The 20,869-nt window shown below is 31.2% G+C and overlaps 3 protein-coding genes across 4 annotated transcripts; 1 reads left to right on the forward strand and 2 right to left on the reverse strand.

Annotated features, from left to right (window-relative positions):
* Positions 1 to 3,679: 3,679 nt before the first annotated feature.
* On the reverse strand, positions 3,680 to 6,493 carry LOC105774504 (uncharacterized). The gene is made up of 2 exons (XM_012597016.2): positions 6,112 to 6,493; positions 3,680 to 4,366 (listed from the first exon to the last, which is right to left on the reverse strand). Exons 1-2 carry the CDS (start codon positions 6,437 to 6,439, stop codon positions 4,023 to 4,025), a joined length of 672 nt encoding a protein of 223 aa, XP_012452470.1. The 5' UTR covers positions 6,440 to 6,493; the 3' UTR covers positions 3,680 to 4,022.
* Positions 6,494 to 10,910: 4,417 nt separating this feature from the next.
* On the reverse strand, positions 10,911 to 16,251 carry LOC105772593 (nudix hydrolase 2). The gene is made up of 10 exons (XM_012593963.2): positions 16,102 to 16,251; positions 14,158 to 14,318; positions 13,811 to 14,025; positions 13,061 to 13,126; positions 12,782 to 12,919; positions 11,987 to 12,064; positions 11,865 to 11,915; positions 11,734 to 11,768; positions 11,387 to 11,495; positions 10,911 to 11,250 (listed from the first exon to the last, which is right to left on the reverse strand). Exons 2-10 carry the CDS (start codon positions 14,285 to 14,287, stop codon positions 11,059 to 11,061), a joined length of 1,014 nt encoding a protein of 337 aa, XP_012449417.1. The 5' UTR covers positions 14,288 to 14,318; positions 16,102 to 16,251; the 3' UTR covers positions 10,911 to 11,058.
* LOC105772592 (trihelix transcription factor GT-2) lies at positions 16,117 to 19,814 on the forward strand. 2 transcript variants are annotated; one of them, XM_012593958.2, is made up of 2 exons: positions 16,117 to 16,487; positions 18,663 to 19,814. In XM_012593958.2, the coding sequence occupies exons 1-2, from the start codon at positions 16,117 to 16,119 to the stop codon at positions 19,519 to 19,521; spliced, it is 1,230 nt and encodes a 409-aa protein (XP_012449412.1). In that variant the 3' UTR covers positions 19,522 to 19,814. The 2 variants fall into 2 exon arrangements, with proteins under 2 accessions (XP_012449412.1, XP_012449413.1); XM_012593959.2 differs by having other exon boundaries at positions 18,666 to 19,814.
* Positions 19,815 to 20,869: the final 1,055 nt, after the last annotated feature.

The raw sequence follows: 20,869 nt of genomic DNA on the forward strand, positions 1-20,869 counted from the left end.
TTCAACACAACACAAACCCTAATTAATTAATTGCTAATGTATTATACACATAACAATTTTTGTGTATGCCATGTCAGCAAAGCTAACAAACATTTATTAAATTTTTTTATCCATTTTGAGGTAATTTAACAAACAATGCAAAGTTCAAGTGCTAAAAGAAGCAAAAAATTTAAATGGAATGCTTTTTTTTTTTGGTAACATTGAAGAGCAAAATATATATATATATATATATATATAAACATTTAATTTATCATTTCAATCAAATATTCATTTAAAATATATTTATTACATAATTTTTATCTTTCATAGGTCATAATTATATCTGTTCTTTTTGACATAATGTTTAAAATTACTCATAGCTCATCCCTGACCCATAAATAAGAACATAATGTGTTTTAGCGCACTCGAACCCATATACCCATGCTAGTGACTCAATCAACAAATATTTATTAGGGTAAACTATCAAAATAGTCACTTTTGTTTAGCTCAGGTTATATTTTAGTCACTTATGTTTGAAATGTTACATTTTAGTCACTGAGCCGTTAATTGTCATTAACGGTGTAACGGTAAGCTAACGTGACACGTTAAACCATCATTTCAAACGCAAATTTTAGGTTAAATTCTACAATTAGTCCCTATGTTTTTTTTTTCTTTTTGACCAATTTAATATTTTTCTTTTATGCTCTTTTAATTTTCCTTTTTTTTCCCATTCTCTTCTGCTTCTCCCTTTGTTTTCATCCTTTCTTCATTTATTTTAACGTAATTTTTCTATGTTTTTCATTTGTTAAAATTAGTCAACAAGCTCGCCTCACTCGAAAAAATTAATTTGTTAAAAAATAGTATAGGGACTAGTTTTAGCAGATAAAAACATAGAAAAACTACATTAAAAGAAATGGATAAGTGAGGAAAACAGAGAGAGAAGCAGAAGATAATGAGAAAAAAAAAGTTAAAAAACATAAAAGACAAAATTAAATCGCTCAAAACGAAAAAAATATGGGGATTGATTATATAAATTAACTTAAAATTTTTATTTGAAAGGATGATTCAACGTGCCACGTCAGCTTACAGTTACATCGTTAACGACAATTAACGGCTCAATGACTAAAATGTTACAATACGATAACATAAGTGACTAAAATATAACTCGAACTAAACAAAAGTGACTATGTTGACAGTTTATCCTATTTATTATTTAATGTTTGCATAAATTGTTTAATAAATAATTGATTGTATTGATTAAGATTTTATTTTTTCTAGAAAATAAAAGGCTGATAAATGCTTGTCTAAATATGGAATTAATAAATAATTAGACATTTTATAGGTTTCCTCGTGACATTGAAGGAACTCAATTGTTTCTATATATAAAACTAACCTTTCACTTCACTTCATTTTTTACAATATTAACTTTCCTTTTTCATAATAAACAATTTCATTGGAATAAACAATGTTTTGGATTTCTCGAGTTAATATTTACTATATAAAATGTATTTAAATTTATTTATTTTTGATTCTGATTTAATTTTAAACAAAAGTTTTATTTATAAAATTGTAAAATTTTAAAATATTAACTTCGTTAAACAATAAATAGTAATTTCGCCTTGTTTGATTTAACCCATTAGCGAGATTAACTTAATTAAGTCTCTATAATATAGGGTCCTCTTAGGTACATTCATTATTTATATTAAATATAATAAGAACACAAATTAAAATGCAGAACTCAAGTATTTGGTCTGATGGCCAAGGGATATTAACCTATAAAATCCACTCAGTTCGAGCCTTCGAGGGAGCAAGTGGTAGGTCTTTATTTGGGTAATGTCTAAAGGTGTTCATGGCCAGGCCGGATTGGATTTGGGTTGAGTTTAAATATGATATGAACACACTTTATATTCGTCTAAAGTTGACCCACCAGAAATATGAGTCTAAAATTTTGCACAAGTCTATCTATATTTGCAAATGACCAACCCAAGCCTATTTTAAATCCACCCACATTTTTTTTTGAAAAAAATAAGGAATACATTTATACTATTTTTAATTTAATATTTTTATTTATTGAAATTTTATATATAATCATATTAACTTTTTTTAATGTTTGCATTGCAGTAGATTTATTTTTTACATTTTATAAATTACATAATATAAAACATTACAAATTAAAAAAAGAAAGGGTCGATCGAGTTCAAGTTTTGAACGTTCAAGCCCGAGCTTAACCTATATTTTAAATGAACTTAATTTTTTTATCCAAACTTATTTTTTGAATTTAATATTTTTGTCAAAACATTTTCAAAACTTCGCGTTAACCTTAAAAATTAAACAAATAACTCGATCCATAATTGGTGTATCCAGGCCAACCAAGTCAGACTAGTTGCTCAGCTCACGAGCACCTCCAACTGCCAATAGGAAAAGGACCTATCAGCGTTAATGAGGAAGCGGCAAAATGGCCGCCCCATTTCACGAAGTGGTCCATCAATAGACAAGCAATTATACGAGCTCAAGCGTGGTACCCGTACTACAAATTACTACAGGTTAATATGTTATGAGGTTGAAAATTCTCTCTGGGACAATACATCAAACACGTAGATGGCCTACCCGAATAGCCCCCATGAGCCGTATCTGATGACATAGGAGAAAAGCCCCATTTATGCATCATAAAACAAAGCATTGAATTATATTTGTTGCCTTTCCTAGTCATAGCAGCAATTCAGTGCTAATTTATACATTTTCAACAGCCATTCTTATTTTGGTACAATGCTTCGGTTTATTGCTTCTTCTCCTAAATGAAAGATTCGAAAGGATTTTGGTTGGCTCAATTTGAATTTTAAAATTTTGGTTGGCTCAATTTGAATTTTAAAATTTACATAAGATCAAATTTAATGTTTATTTTTTAAATTTAATTTTTATATTTTAGTTAAATTTGACAATCAACATCTTGAAAAAGAAATCTAATTTATTTTTTTATAATGGAAATAAAAACTAAAATTTTAAAATTTTAAATATACAGCCCACGTATATTCCAAATCGACAACCATTATTTTATCTATGACAGCTATCACCTGCTAGGGAAACTTACGGATGGTCTAGAAGTATAGTTACTTTATAACCTACCTCTCGATTAGGAGATTATTGTTATATCCCTACCTCAATTGGGATTAAGTTGGGCCCTTTTTTGGGCCACTCAAAGCCCATTGAGAGGAATAATTGGATATGAACTCTTATTTACCTATAAATACCCGTACTTTTTTCCACTCAAAACCTTAATACATTATGCATTTATATTGAGTCCATTTACTTTTCCGGCATTTGGTCCTAGAATGAGTGAACCGGCCTTCCTTGACACCACCTCTCTCCTCCGTCCTCGTTGATATCATGCATCAACAAGTATATTAACCCTTGATATAATGTTCAAGGGTGAAGCAATTAAATTGCTTTAGAAGTTAGGAGGGGCTAAAGACGAACCATAAATTTTGGTGGGCAAAGTACAATGTTACTATTATAGTAATATACGATTTCATGAAATCTTAAGATACTAAATGACAAATCTACCATTTTTAAGGGTGAAAGTCGCTGTTGACCTTTGTGTTTGCCCTAATAAATGCTTTGGCCACAAATTCTAAAAAGAAATAAAAAATATTAAATATATATATCAAAGTCTATATTAAACAAAACAAAATATAGAAATACCTTAAAAGACAAATAAATAAATAAATAAATATAAAAACACTCCAATGTTAAATCCATTTTAAGCATTGAGTGTTTATCATGTTTTGGGTTATTTTCAATTTAACCCCTGAAAATAAATAGTTTAAAACATGCAAGTGTATTTGGTTCTCTTGGCTCAAAAGCAAGATACAATACAAAACATTGTTATATACATGGCAATGTATATATGTATATATATTGTTACATATGTAATGGAGGGAGATGATTAAATGCAGCTTGTAAACTCAATAATGTGACTGAAGCGCCATCTAAATGAGCCCATAAAATTGTCATATACATCCACACATACACACATCATATCCCAATCAAGACGCTATTTGTTTATTGGTATTGGTAGCCCTTGTGATGCATGATTTTGAAGGTTTAGACATGATGTCTTGGAACCGAATCCTTCCAGCCGTGTAGGTACGAATTCCGTTCCCGACCGATGAAAGTCTCAGGTGCTCGTGTTTCTTCACGAACGCCGGTCGGCACATCGACTCTTTCGGTATTCCAATGACTTTAACGGTACATATCTTTTGCAAATCGGCAACTCCGTGAAGGTGGGATGGAAGATCGATCATGAAATCTCCGTATTCATCGGTTGTAGCTGGTGTTGTACCTGATTTGGTCTTACAAGGAGTTTCACATTTAACAGACACCAAAGCCCCTGTGTATAAAGGTGACAACGGATCATATATCTATAATTTTATTATCTTTGATGGTTAAATTATGGTTTTGATCTCTTTACTATGCTACAGTTTATAATTTAGTCCTATCCTATAAATTGTTAATACCGTTAATTATTCTTATTAAATTGCTGATAGCACCTTAGTGAGAATACTTAACAATGTTTCGATTAACTAATAACATTATAAATATAGGAAAACTAAATTATAGCAAATTAATGTACATAAATTACAATTAACATTTTACATAACAAAAGGACTAAAATTATAATTTTACCTTAAATTAAAGTAAGAGCTTTGACAAATAATTGATCACAGACAAGAAAAATAATAACGGTATATTATTATCAATACCAATTTGATTATTTATGGACTAATTAATACAATTAAATTGTCCCATACTTTTTTTTCTTTTAGAAATGAATACATGCAATAAATGTGTGATGCATTTTAGTCCTCATTAATTAATTTAAATTAAAGGGACTAATGCAATTATGCCTAACAGTGACATTGCATTTTCTGTGGACCCCAGAGGTTTATATCTTCATGAATTTAGAAAATAATGATTGCCCTTTACTATTTAATCCAATAAATATTAATTAAAATTTTATTTTTCACTTTCTTTACGTTAAAGTATATATTTATCGTAATTAAACCTGAGATGACATCCAATAAATAAATAATTTATAAATAAATAAAAAAAAGGATAAATGTTCAATTTCATATTGCTTCATTTTGCAACAATATTGTGGCGACTTGTCACCCGATGACGTCCAAATTTCTTTAATCGCAAGTTTTGTATGATACATACAAAGCAACGTCTTAAACAACTCTTTTATGTGACTATCAACGTTTCTTTGTTTTAGGTCCAAGGCAACCCTAAATTTAGTGTGTGTTTTTTTAATTTTAAATTTTCTCATTTAAAAATCACAACACATGCAATCATAAGGAAATAATTTTCAACTCAACAAACATATATGGTGAAAATCATTAATGGTGTCAATAAAGATATAAAATAAATCTTGTTTTTTTAAATATAAGCAGGTTGAGTCTTAATTCTATTGGCATGGGCATTAAGGGCGAAATCAGAAAATCTTTTTAGGGGTTGAAATGAAATTTTAATTTTTAATAGTCTATATCTTTATAATTTTTAAAAGATTAGATCAAATTTTTGTAATTTTAGGGGGACCAAAAATAATTTTATTTTTATTAATTTGAAATTTTAAAATTTTCTAAAGGGCCTAAATAGTAATTTTATATTTTAGGGAGTCGAGGCCCGTGCCAGCCTAAATTTGACTTTAATGAACATTATTACCAATGTAGGAGACGTAGATTCGAGAGCTTTTTTATGAGCTGTAGAGTAACTATAATTAATTTTAGACAGAAATTTCAAAATAAAATATTAATATAAAAAATCGAAAATCCTAGGGAATGAAACCTAAGGAAATGAAGATATATACTTTTATTGGGTGACTCAAAGGGTGTTGGAGCAATATAGCAATCCTAAGTTTATACAAACAAACAAAAATGAAGTTTTAGAAAGAAACGAAGATTCCATGATTCAACATATTATTGATTAATTTACGAAGGATTTGGGATTTTGGAATTAATCTACGCTAAATATCTTTCAACAAACAACAAAATCAAGCATCAAGATAATCAAAACCAGAGAATCACGATGAAGAATAAATGATATATATATATGAAATGGCGGAATGGAAAATACCTGATATAGGCCATGAACGAAGTTCAGGTTGTGGATCGCGGCGGCGGCGTTGGTGGCAAGCTTCACAAAGAACAGTTCCGGTGACGAGAACGGTCGAGAGCTTCTCTTCGCCGTATCCTGCCAAATGCACCATCTCATCTCTGCTTGAAAACTCGTACAGCGTTGGCTTATTCTTAATGATGAAATGATCTTCTTCGAGTTTCGCCGCCACCGCCATTAATGGAGTTTGCTGAAGGAACAAGAAGAAGAAGACGATCGTCATCGTCATTGCCATCGCCGAGCAAAAGCTGCTCATCGTCGAACTTTTACTCTGAATTTTGATCTGCATATACCTTTGTTTTTAAAAAAACTATCGAGTGTTTCAGCTCAGGGCCAAATGACAGATTAATAGAAAGAGAGAGCGCCAAATATGCCGCCGTTTTATATTAGGTTAAATTATTCTATTAGTACCTGCACTATGCATAAATTATGGATTTAGTCCTTGTACTTTAATTTGGTCATTCTCAGTCCCTGTACTTTTAGAATTTTAAAATTTTAGTCCTGAAAAAATTGACAGCTATTAAATTCAATGCCATACTATGGTTGACAAACATGGGCCAATTCAAAAAGCAAATGACTAAAATTGATCAAATTAAAGTATAGGTACTAAATCAACAACTTATGCAAAATATAAAGTCTAATAGAAGAATTTGACCTTTATATTTCGTACAATTTTTCTTTTCCTTTTTTACGACACTGCCCTTATTTGTTGACCTACAAAGTACAAACAAGAAGGGGGATGGTCAAATGGTGTAAATATTAAACACAATAAAATTGCATTCGGGAATATTAAAAAATTAGACTCTCCAAATAATTAAATTTTTTATTATGGAATATTTATTAAACGTTTTTTGATGAAAAATGTTGGCTGCATATTACCAATGATTATAAAATGGATAAATTAGAAGGGTGGTTTTGGTAAAATAAGACAAAATGTGGGTCAAAATGAGAGACGTAGATATTGGATTTGGAACCCTTTTTTTTTTTTCTTCTTCTTCTTAAAAAAAGGCAGATCAACTGTAAAGTTGGTATAGGCCGGAAGGAAGTTTAACTGTTGGTTGGTTGCCTACTCCTATCACATAATATAGGTCAAATTATGCTTTTGGTCCTTTTCTCATGTTCATATTTGAGATTTAATCCTTTTTTCGCTGACTAGGAGCGGAACATTGTTGGAGCCAATGGGGGCCTTGGTTTCCTTAACGTTTTGGAAAATTTTTGAAAATTTTAACTAGCTCCCTATAATTTTTATAATTTCTAATTAAGCCTCCAAAAGTTTTGAAAGTTTAAAGCATTCTCATTTTTAATTAAATCCCGTTCCTAAATTTTTTAAAATTTTGATTAGGTCCCTGAAACTTAATATTTCAACTATCATGCTTACATAATCTTTTACTTTTAATTTCATGTTGGGAGTGATCATAATTTTAAATTGGAATAATTAATGGTGTTTAACTGTTTGAACTAATTAATAATATTATAAAAATAGAAGGATCAAATTATACCACATTGAAGTAGAAGGATTAAAACTGAATTTAAATATAATATAAGGACGAAACCATAATTTGACCTATAATATAGATTTTTTAAAAGCCTTTATCCAACCTTTTAATTTAATCAATATATATACACATATTTTATATATAGATTAGAGACACACAAAGAGGATGATCGATTCGAAATATAATCACATTTATTCGTATATAAAAAAACTCTAAATTGATATTATATTTATATCAAAATTTTATATAAATTTCATAGAGAATGATTATATATATATATATATATATATATATAACTAAATTATTTTTATAAAAAGGAGACTTGGGCGGGAAGAACAAGTTCATAATATTCAAGCCTGCCCCAACAATCACCTATCTACATTTTTTTTTCTTTTTTGCTATTTCAAGCATAGAGATTTTTTTTAAACCACGAGAGTTAAGTGAGATGGTAACGGTCTTTCTTATCTTAACTAATGATCGAGGGTTCGATCTTTATCTTTGATATAAAGCAGTTTTAAAACTCGTGATCAACATCTACCCCTTTAATAGGCTTATAGAATACGAAAAATTAATTACTGGGCTCGTACAGATGAATATATCGGGATACCTAAAGAAAGAGTATTTTTTAATTAATTAAATAGGTTTGTCACAAATTAGTTGCCACATTAGCTCTTACTTAGGGGATTGCTAATGTATTATATATATATATATAAGTGGGAATTTAGGGAATTGCGAAATCGTGAAAAAAGAGGGTAAGGTGAAGTGTATAAAACAGGAGATGGAGTTGGTAACCTGACATATTATCTGCATTAGAGAAAGATTGGTTGTCCTATTTTCTATTTTCTATTACATTACTCTTTTCATTGTAATTTAATTATGCTTTTAGAATATTTATGATTGAGTCTCAGTTTGATTGGTATAGGTAGTGTTATCAATGCAGGAGGATATAGGTTCGAGTGTGTTGAAGTGTCAAAAAGAACAAAGATGATGTATAAATTTATTTTCTGACTTATAATTTAACCAATAACTTTTTTTGATAAAAGTATCATGGAGGCTCTTGTATTATGAGTTAGTCCTTGTACGTTTAACCAATTAGCAAACCGGTACTTTCTGTTAAAAATTCATTTATTTCTACTGTTTAAAACTGGTATGACTAACATGATAACCAGAAAGTTACGCGTGGTGTGCAATTGTACTTCATTATGACACATATGGACCATTTTTGAACAATAGAAATGAATGAAGTTTTTAACAAAATGACCAACTTGCTTTTCTATTTAACGTACAGGGATGAAATTATCCATTTCTTGAGAAAAGTGGTAAGATGCAATCTTACTCCTAATACAAGAGCCTCCATAGTATTTTTACCCTTATATATCCATAATACAACTTTAATTATGTTTCTAATATTTTAAGATAATGTATAAATGATACAAGGATTGTGAAGGCCCTGTACTAGAAATCAGACTACAGTTTGACATATTTATTTAAAAAATTGGTAAAATAGTTATTGTACGTGAGATCAAAGAGCAAATTAATTATAATTTCGAGGTTTTCGAAGCTTTTACGAAATTTTATCTTTCACTATTTTATTTTTATAGTTTTAGTTTTTTACTTTTAAAGGTAATGCGGCAATGTTCTATTTTATTAAAATTTGAGAATATCGATACAATTAACTATTTTTATTTATTTGTTCCATATTTGTATTGAGTTTTACATTGTAATTTATTTCGAGATGGATGTTAACTCGAATCTGAGCTTAAACGATTTAACCTTTGTATATATATTCATCTATTTAATTTTAAAAATATTATTATTTATTTTATTTAAAATTATGTATGTTTGTAGTTATTCATTTAAATTAAATGAAACATATTCAACATGTTTACAAATATTAAACATTATGGTTGTCAACTATAATACTCACACATGTTCAACAATAAACAAACACCAATAAATATATTTATTATTATTTAGATATAAAATAATAAAATATAAATATTAAAATCTATATTGTAAATAAATAAAACAAATAAATAATTCATAAATAAATTTATTTATAAATTAAGGATGCTCGAAATTTTATTTATATTAAAAAATCAAATTAAGAAAAGAAAAACAGCATCGCAACTTTATTTTGCCATTAATATTTATTTAATTTGATGGAAAGAGTAAAGCGAATGTATTGCCAATTTATTTTGCTATTAATATTTATTTATTTATTCTAATGGATTGATTGAAACGCAGTAGCAACATGGTTCATTTTATGTATTTTTTTCATTTATATTATTTTTCCAGTGTAAAATATTTTTTAAAATTATTTTTTCAAAAATTATTTTCGAGAAATTTTCATAATTGATCTAGACAACGAAGTTTGATTATTTATTAATAAAATTAATAAATAAAATTTATTTAAAATGATTTTTATTATAATAATATAAAAATGAAAGAAAGGCAAATGGTTTGGAAAAAAAATCAAATTACATAAAATTGATAATGCATAAAAAAAGGAAGAAGCAATAATTGGTTTTCTTTTGGGTTTAGAAACAGAGGAGAATGGGCCCTAAAATGAAAAATTGTTATTTAAGTCATTTAAATTTTTTAAATTTTAAATTAGTAAATATAAAATTACACTTTAATTTCTTAAAATTAAAAAATTGATTTAATCCTTTAAAATGATAAAGATTTAGATTATAAAAATTAAAATTTCATTCGCCCCTAAAAATTATTCGGTTTCGCTCCTATTTAGAAATACAAGAAGCTTTTGAAAATGTTCTTCTACCAGGAAAATAGAAAATTTAGGTTGACTTGTAAAAATATTGAGATGGACGGAATTTATTTTCTAGAAACAAATATAGGAAAATGATTAAAATATTTTAAGTGAGTATTTTTATTTCAAAATGTCTTATCGATAAATTTAACAATGTTAATAGTTGAACCTAAAATTTGAAATTTAAAAGCTAGAGAGACTAACGGTGCAACGAGCTCATGGTGGTCCAAAGTGATGGCAACCAAGAGGCTCACCCTCGTCCAGGGGTGGTGCCAGAAAATGAAAATGTGCATTTTTGTACTTGTAAAATTACATTTTGGCTTTTAAAAAATTATGAAGATAAACTATTAAAATGGTAAAATTGCATTTTAGCTCCCATAAAAATATACAACTAAAAACCAGCGCCCCACCGGCCAACATGGACTCGACCACCTCTGCTGTGTAATATGCTTAAATTTCGATCAAATTCAATATAATTAGAGAAGACAAGGATATTCAAATCTAAACTTTGAATGAATCATTCATTTTATTCAATGTTGTGCAACAGGTAGCATCATTTGTATAAATCAAAAGAATTTATTTATGAATTTTAGAAGTTGAATCCTTGCCCCATGTATAATGTTAGGCGCCATAATCCAGGATTTACTGCCCATTGAGGTCAGTAGTGTTGAAGTACATGTAGTTCTTTTCGTCTGAGAATACCGATGTGGTAGGCACCGGAGAAAACCCGGAATAGTTTCTATCTTTCTTTGCCAAGCATATATCAACAATGTATTTCAAGAGTTCGTGTTTCTGGACGAATGGCTGCGCCTCGTATTCTTCAAATGGCATCCACTGCAGAAAACATAGAATTAACCATGAAAGGTTTCATCGAATGCAGACTGATTCCGAACTGCGTCGATAGTTTTCTGATGTTGTTGCGAAATGACACATCCTTGTAACTATAAAAAGAAAGTGGCTGTGAATTTACCTTGGCTGCCTCTAACTCGGTTTCCTGCTTCTGAACTTCTGAAGAAAGTGGCTCGAGCAGGCATAGGAAGAATATATCCGACTTATCGAAGAATGCTTTGTGACTTTGTCTGCAAATAGTTGAAGGAGTCGGGTTTTCGGTTCATGATAAAAAACCCATTAAAGAAATGCATCCTACATATTGTACTCCTTAAGATTGTTATAACACGCATGAAAGATGATTGTGTTTTCACGTCATGCCCAAGTATGATTTAGAAAGGTCGATAAACCCTAAACCTTAAACTTAGAACCGTAAGATACATGCTTGTGTTTTCATTTTAAGTAGTTATGCTTAAACAGATTACATACCTGAATGCCAGTATTTCGATAAATTTGGTATCAACCTGAGTCAAAAAACGACCGAAGATCCTCAGAATCATTAACAAACATGATTCACCATCTTGTCATATATGTGTGTATATCGAAAAATTGTTACTCACTGCTGTCTCTTCTTTGACTTCTCGAACCGCAGCTGCGCAGATATCTTCTCCCTGGAGATAAAATAGTTCAAGAAGGGAAAATACATGCCATTGTATTATATATAGAATCCCGACACACATACCTCATTCACAACTCCTGTAGGGAACTTCCACACACCCGTACCTCGAAACCGTCCAGTGCTCTCTTGAACCACTAAAACCTATGATCGAGATATGAAAACCCAGAAAGTTGAAAATTATAACCATGTTTCAAGTCCAGCAGCGGCATGGATAAGCAAGTATCAGCAAGTGAGATGTAAAAGTGAACGAGTGAGTGAGTGAGCATTCGAGAAATTATTAGCAGCAGTTGCAGTGTTAAAATTAGTTAAATACTGAAGATGATGATGGATATTGGATAGTACAGAACGGGGGAGGGACTGCAGCCACAAGTTCTTTAGGAACTCGACGTGTCAAAGAGAGTCTCGGTGTGCCTTTTTTCCACTCGCTTCAACATGGATTATACACTGAAAAGTTGCAGGCTGATTTGAGCATATATGAAACCATCTTCAACATGAAAGAACAAGGGGTATCGTATTTATCCATATATGATTCACATCTAAAATTGTGTATATTCAACCAAGGGTTAAATCGTTAGGTCACAACTGCGAGGTGGTGCAGTATACGAAGCGGAGAAAAGCTAAAAACTGCTAAATGAGTCGAGGAACTATGAACGTCCTCAAATGAAGAAAATGCACAATGTATGGGTATACATAGTGAAGCATAAATGAAGATCCCTGGCATTAAAAAGTATTGTGCAATAAAAACTGTCAAATTGTAGGAGATTTCTCATTCTAGTGATAAATGAAATATTTTATGCGAACTGGATACCGATCGAAGCCATAAATAAATGGCAAGCTGCATGGAATTGGGGAATTTACCTCTCTCTTTTCGTTCATGACAAATGCACCGATGCCTATCCGGTGTGAAGCATTTGCAGGAAGAGTATGTGTACCTTCAGGAATCCAATAACAAAGCATCAAGTAATTTGGCTCAGCATGGTGAAACCAAAATCCTTCCTGTGCAGCAATACAGCAGTAACGTAAGATATACGACAGACGAATGAAAAAGAATAATAAAAGTGGCAGCTATCAAGTTAGCATTCACAAGGGCTTTCGAGAAATCAGCTCGATTTGGTTGTAAAGGATGAAAAAAATCACCTTGACAGCAGCTTCAACAAGATTGACATGCTGAATAGGCAATTTGATCCACACACCCTTTTTACCCTGCAAGACATGTTCTTACCGCTGTTAAACCAGGAGTGATTTTGTAGAAACCAAATATCAAAATGTAAAACAGGAGGTGCTAACAACTCAAGTATCTTAATTTCATTATAGAATCCAAAGTTAACCTACTAAGAATGATGAAGGAAAGGCCCAATGTAAAGACACTAGCAATGAAAAAGAAGTGTTGTACGTCTCTATCATGCTTGGAAGACATTGCCAGGTCAACCATCACGCACAGAAGGCCTCGCCAAAGTGCTACATGACTACAGACACGTGGACAAAACGTTATCTACACGTGGCCCAAAATGCCCCACACTTGTCCCATAGGACTTTGGACTTTGGAGCTATATAAACCACCCCTTATGATATAAAAGAGGGATTTTCTCAACACAAGCCCGTCGAGTGAAACCGCCATTGACCACCAAACCCGTAGTTTCCCTTCACCAAACAGTAATATAACAGTATCTAGAAATTTTGTGCGAGCGGTGGGCTGTTGCCAAGGGTGTAGCTAGAGGGGACAGGCAGTGGCCATGGCCCCTTAGCTCAGTGATATATTATCACTGTTAGTGCTTTATAGTTCTAAAACAATTAATTTAATCAAAATTTAAACATTTTTTTAAACTTCGGCCCCCCAAGCTTTTCAAATTCCTGGCTTAGAAACAATAAGAGGGTAATAAAGAAAACCTGGTGTCGCCACTGTGCTATTGAAGCTCTAAGCACTGAACCAAAGAGGGCAGAATCCATAGCTTCTCTCACTTCAACAATTACTCCTCCATATCTATCATCGACTGCATTAAGTAATTTAAAATCTTGAAATACTTGTTCATCTTTTTCATTTACGGGCGTTGAATTCACTGATGTTGACATGGCCCTGAATCTGGTTCTGGTTCTATAGCTAGCTGCCACAAAATCAAACATAAACATTAAAAAATCTAATTGATTTCAAACCCAGAATTTATAACCTTTTTTTCTGTACTCACATAAAAAAAAGTTTAAAACTTGATGAAGCTTTTTTCATTTTAGATACATACCAGTTGAAGATGAAGACAGTTGAAGTGTCGTACAAGAGGCCAACTTTGGGGCAAATCGGAATCCCAATAAAGACCAAAGATTTCTGGCTGTGATTGAAAAGCTTAGCAATGCTGCGGGTCTTCTCAACATGTTTTTTGATTCAATTATTACGGGCTATAAGCTGGCATTTTAGTAATATAAAACAATCAAATAAATATTATTTTAATAGCGTTTTATTTTGGTTTCAGATTGGGTGATTTGTGAAATGGCCATGGCTAAGCCACACATGGCGCCGGCAATGAGGTGGGCAGCTATCGTTTATAAACTTAAAATTAAAAACCACCTAAAAGGAACCACAGGGACGACACAACTGATGTAATGGAATCCGCTGTGGGTCTTTTACATGAATAAAAAACTAAACTTAGGTCTGGTTAATGTGTTAGGCGGCAACAGCTCGAAAAGCCGCCCAATTAGGAAAAAAATAATATTTTTAAGGTGCTTCTGCCATTTTGTTAGACTACATCAAAAATCATTTATATTTTCTTTAAATATTATACAATATCGAAAAATTATAAAAATAAAAAATTAAAGTTATTTTGCTTAATTAACGACCGGTTCAAAATAAAAATAAAAAAATAGAATAAAAATGAAGCCGACACACACCCTTACACATTATACCAGTTTTTTTCTTAAAAAAAATTAAACCGATATCGCCAACCTGTTAAGCAACCCAACTTAAAATTTTTTTTGTATTTATTCAATATTTTCTAATCTTCAAAACCACAAAAAAATATAACATTTAGAGCTAGTATCACTTAACAATTTGGCGACATCACTTAAAAAATATTTTTTTTTTGTTTTATCTAAAATGAGTGTCTTATGATGGGCTATTTTTGAGATCGGTGCTGCTTGATAAATTGGTAACAACTAAGTTTACTGTAGAAATCATACTATTTACGTAAATAATTTAAAGCATGTCCCATTATAGCAAATTTTTTGTATTATCCATGTAAAAACTCAACCCGTATATGAAATTTCATGTTTTTAATGGTTAAAATATATCATAAGTCTTTATACTCTTCAAAATTTAGGATTTAGTCTTTATATATTTATTTCTTATAATTTAGTCTATTTATTTTTCAGATTTTAAAATTTACGTTTAATTGTCAATACTTGATAAATTTGTTGGTGTATTATTTTGAAATGAAATAAAATACTCACTTGTTAGAAATGTAATTAAAAGTAACAATTCTAATCAAGGACGAAGGAGCATGGCAAGCCCTTAAAATTGAAAATTTTGCTTTAGTCCCCAAAGTTTATAAAATCTTAAGTTAATATATGATGAAATTATAGTTTGACTTTTAAAAACTGCTAAAATTTTGATTTAATCTTTTGAAAACTATAAATATATAATTTAATATAAGGGTGAATTGCATTTTATCTCTCATAAAATATATAATTTCATCTCGACTCTCATAAAAAAATTATGACTTTTCCTCTTATTGTAATAAACTTAAAATTATCAAAATAATCTTAATCATGTTAATTGGACTTAAATTTTAAAATTTTAAAAATTAAAAAATTAAAAATTTTTAAAATAAAATTATAAAAACTAAATTTCAAATATAAAAAAATTACTGTTACTTATATAAGCATATTTTATTTTTTTTTTTTGGAAAAGGAAGGGGAATGAAAGATCTAAGCGGATGACACGTGGCAATAGAATAAAACCGTAATTATCTTCAAACGATAGGTCAAAGCCGTAATTTTTGCAGGCTCTAGCTTTGCCCTTTTTTTTTACTTCTATTTACTATTTCACATTTTCACCCAAGTTCCAAACCTAAACCCTCACGCCACCGCCGCCCCATTTTTGATTTTTTTTTTAAGTGGGAGTAATAATTTATTCGAATTATTAGCAGTAGTAGTTATAATTTACCGGTAGTAATTTCTGTTGGGTTTTTTACCGTGTAAAGAGTGAAATGGAGCTTTTCACCGGCGGCCGGGAAGCTTTCCCTCAACACGTGACGCCATTTCCTGATTTAACGGCGATTATGGAACCGGCGGAGGACTTGATGATGAGTGATCATCGACCTACTCTGCCACCGCGAAAGCTGCGTCCGATTAGGTACAACGGGAGGTCACCGGCGAGCTCACAAGCGGAGGATCACTCGGAGTTTGCTGAGGCGGTTGAACTTGTCGGTGATGAGGTGTGCGCGATAAATGGAAGTTCCTTTGACTACTTGACACCTCCTATTAAAGCTGAAGTTGGTGACGTGACGGCTACTGTCGGCGGAGGCGGCAGCGGAGTAGAAGGACCGCCTAGCTCGGAGCAGAGAGGAGAGCCTTCTGGGTACGTATGTATGTTTATTACTCCTTCCACTACATAACCTTATATTGGTTAAAATCTATCTACTTTATTCGTGTGTATGTATGTTCCTTATCATCTCAGAACAGATATTTATTCAATAAACTATACTAATATATTAATATACTTCCACCCCTTATTAGATTAGATTAGGTAGATCTTTCTTCTTTTTTTCTTTTTTTTTTTTGAAATTTGAAGTTGAAATGTTAAAATTTCCCCCAAAAAAACTAGTAATTTGGTGCATCTTGGTTAAGTTCATTTGAGCAAATAGTAATGGCTGCCTTAAGTAAATGTTAGGTTGGGTTCTTTTAATATCCTTTAATTTGAGTTTTTGAGTACTTTCTTGTTTATGTCGGTACATCTTTTTCATGGTAAAGCCTGTTTTCTTTTTTATGCAAATGTTTGGAACAAAAGTATAAATAAAGCTAAATGCTAAAATGAGAGTCCAAAGGTTGCTCATATAGGGGTTCAAACAAAGGCTTTTCACGCATTTCGATCTAGTTTGTAGTAAAAATTACGGGAATGCTTACGGGTTTAGAATAGAACACATTATAGTTGAATCAAATGATACTTGAAAAGAAGAGAGAAAAAATAAAACATAATCTGGAACATGATATACAGCATTTGAAAAGCCTTATTTGAGCACTTTCGAGAATGTTTAGCCTTTATTTTACCATTTTAAAAGGTTTGGCTTTCATTTAAGCACTTTCATATATGTTTAACTCTTGTATGACCATTTTAGATAAAAGTACCATGGAATCATATTGCATTTTGCTCCCTTTATTAAAAGATAAGCAATTTAGTCCTTGTACATTAGATTAACAGTAGAAATGGATGGATTTTTTAACAGAACTGGTTTGCTCTTTAATTTAACATACAGGGACTAATTTGCCCATATTTTAAGTAGAAGAGGCAAAAGGCAATCCAACTTCTAGTATAGGGGCCTCCAGGGTACTTTTACCGATTGTTTTAAAAGGTTTGGCTCTTACGTGAGCATCCCTTAAAGATTTAGGACCTAGTTTGAGCATTTAGTCTATAAATAATACCTTGGACAATAACTAGTGTAAGCTAATTTGTTGAAATGTTGATATTTCTTTGGATTTTCCAATGTATAATATCTTTGCCTATTTCAGTGGGAATGATGAAAAATGTTGCCAACTTGAACTTTTTGCATTTTAAAGAACATTATTATTTGTTAAACCTAAAAGGTGATGTGCCCTAAGTGAATTTATTAGCAAAACTTTTTTCATCTCTTCCTTTCCTTTCTTCCATTTTAGTAGATCGGACGGCCATGTCAGTGTTTATGGCATTTATTTTTTAGTAGATCACATGGGAGAAAGGGATGTACAATACAAAGCATCATCAAATTTATGTTTTATGTACAATGAGTCCCGTTGTGTTCAACTTCCTAGTTTTCTAATGGAGGTAAGAGTTTATTGGGGTTTTGCCGAATTCGGGTGAAAATAAAATGGGAGTGAGTCCTCTTGTCTTCGAAAGTAGTATGGCTAACTTTACAGGCTGATTAATTGATTTGTCATTACTTGCTATTTTTGTCAATTCCTGCTTTTCATAGTTCCGCATGGCATTCTTGTTCGACTTTTTGAATGTGCATTTCGAAATTGTGTGTGAAGACATAATAATACTTTATAAAAGGTGAAAAGTGCTAACAATACCATGGAGGCCCTTGTAGTAAAAGTTGGATTGAATTTTGTCCCCTCTACTCAAAAAATGGACAAATGACTCTATGTGCATTAGATCAAAGAGCAAACTGGTCTTTCTGTTAAAAAATTCATTCATTTCTACTATTAAAAATTGGTTCATATCTGTTAGCATGAGGTACATGTGACATGCCACTAGTCATTGTCGGGTTATTCTGTCAACCATGTCAGTTTTTAACAGTACAAATGGATAAAATTTTTAATAAAAATGATCAATTTGCTCTTTGATCTAATGTACAATGACTAATTTACCTATTTTTTTAGTAGAGGCGGCAAAACGAAATTTGACTCCTAGTACAGGGGCTTCCATTATACTTATACCGTGAAAAGTTGATCGAGTTTATTGTATCGACATGCCATATGGTCTGAAGCTTATTTCAGCAAATTCGTGTCTGTAACCAGTAATCCAATCGAATGTATTGTGATATTTTCCTTGTTTCAGTAGCTCATCTTCGGATAGTGATGATGATCTGTCAGCAACTGGGAACGAACCTTTAAAGAAGAGGAAGCGAAAAAGCAGGAAAAAGATCAAACTTTTCTTGGAAAAATTGGTGATGAAAGTGATGGATAAGCAGGAGCAGATGCATAAGCAATTAATGGAGATGATTGAGAAGAGGGAAAAGGAGAGACTGATTAGAGAAGAAGCATGGAAACGGCAAGAGATGGAAAGGGTAAAAAGAGACGAGGAAGCAAGAGCACAAGAGATGTCTCGTAGCATAGCTCTCATTTCCTTTATCCAAAACGCTTTAGGCCATGAAATTGAAATACCCATATCGACAATGTCATGCATGGAGGAAAATGGGTTTAAAGATGCAAGTGAAGATCATATTCAAAAGGACACGGTTAATCCAATTGGTCCAACGAATAGATGGCAAGAAGGGATGATGCAAGCTAACGGGGCCGAAAATCATGAAGGCGGTGTCAGCTGTGATCCAAATAATAGGAGATGGCCAGATGCAGAAGTACAAGCGCTGGTAATGCTTCGAAGCACTTTGGAACACAAGTTCCACATCACGGGCTCTAAGTGCTCCATATGGGACGAGATATCGGCTGGGATGTATAATATGGGTTACTCCCGAAGCGCAAAGAAGTGTAAAGAGAAATGGGAAAATATCAATAAATACTTCAGAAAATCCATGGGGAGTGGTAAGAAGCATCACGAAAACAGCAAGAGATGTGCGTATTTTCATGATTTGGATGTGCTGTACAAGAATGGATTCGGTAATCCAGTGAACCATATCAACTGTATCAAAGTCGATAACATGGACAACGGTGAAAGCTTGAAAGGTAATGAAGGTTAATAAAATTAGGATTTGGGATTTTACTGGCTGTGACTTTGCAGGGACCTTGAGAGCATGAAAAGCAGAAAATATTGAGAAACTCTTATGAATGAAGGGCCTCAAAACCTGATTATGAGGTAGTCACGTGAACATTGTTTGTAATTTGGGCATGGAATCTGTTTCTTTTGTCCATTTTTGTTTTTGTTTTCCTTAGTCATTGATATTTTACCTCTTGTTGTGTTCATTGTCCCGTAAGAAACAGAGGATATCAGTTGGGAACCGAAGTTGATTTGCATCTTGTCAGTTGTGTGTGATATGTTTTTTCTTTAAATATGCTATAAGTCACTGTACTTTTCACAAATTTAGAATTTAATCCTTTTATTTTAGGAATTTGATCTTTTATTTTCAGATTTCAAAATTTAAGTTTAATTGTTAATTTTTTTGTTGTTATTAAATTTGTTGACGTAACATTTGAAATTAAAGAAACTCATTTAGTAGCAATTTAATTTAAAAATTTTAAAATGACGGTGTAATAGGCTTGAATTTAACAAGATAATTTTAATAGCGTTAACAATTAGACTTTTATAAAGTAGAGGATTAAATTTTAAAAATAAAAGTACAGTGATTGAATTTTAAAATTATGAATAGTATAGGGATTTATGATAAATTTGAACTTTTCTTATTTTGAAATAATTTTTAATTAAATATTGAATTTTAAATTTAATTTAAAAGTTAAATTGGTGGTAAAATTTAATCATGATAATTGAATGACGAATTTTTCATAGTTTTAAAATATAATTATAAATATCAACAAAAAAAATGTGATGTTATAAGATGACAGATTAACCCTAATAATTATGGTGAGTAATTATGAATCCTCGATGACAATATTTGTCTTAATCACTCATGATTAACTTCTTTGAAAATGCATGCATGCCTAATTTAGTTTCTAGTTTTAATTATGTTTTTGGCAATTTATTTAACGAAAATGAAAAATACGTAATGCACATAAATAATGTTGTATCAAAACATTATACATTATGATAAGGGTAAATTACATTTAAGTTTAGTAAATTATTAATAAGTTTACGTTTTGGTCATTAGATTGTTTGAATATTTTAGTTTAAATCACTGAATAATTTGAAAGCTTCTATTTAAGTCCCTGAATTATTTGGAATGTTTATTTACGTCACTGAGTTGTTAAGACTTTTTTTTTTTAAAATAGTTAATTAGTTACAAACAACGATTTGACAATTGGTATGGTGGGTTAATACCTACCGATGAGTATAAGAATATATTTTAAATCTTTGTTGATTTGACGGTAAATATCAGAGATCATAGAAGAAAGTTGTTGGGATTTTGATTTATA

This window comes from Gossypium raimondii, chromosome 6, assembly GCF_025698545.1.
Source record: "Gossypium raimondii isolate GPD5lz chromosome 6, ASM2569854v1, whole genome shotgun sequence".
NCBI lineage: Eukaryota > Viridiplantae > Streptophyta > Magnoliopsida > Malvales > Malvaceae > Gossypium > Gossypium raimondii.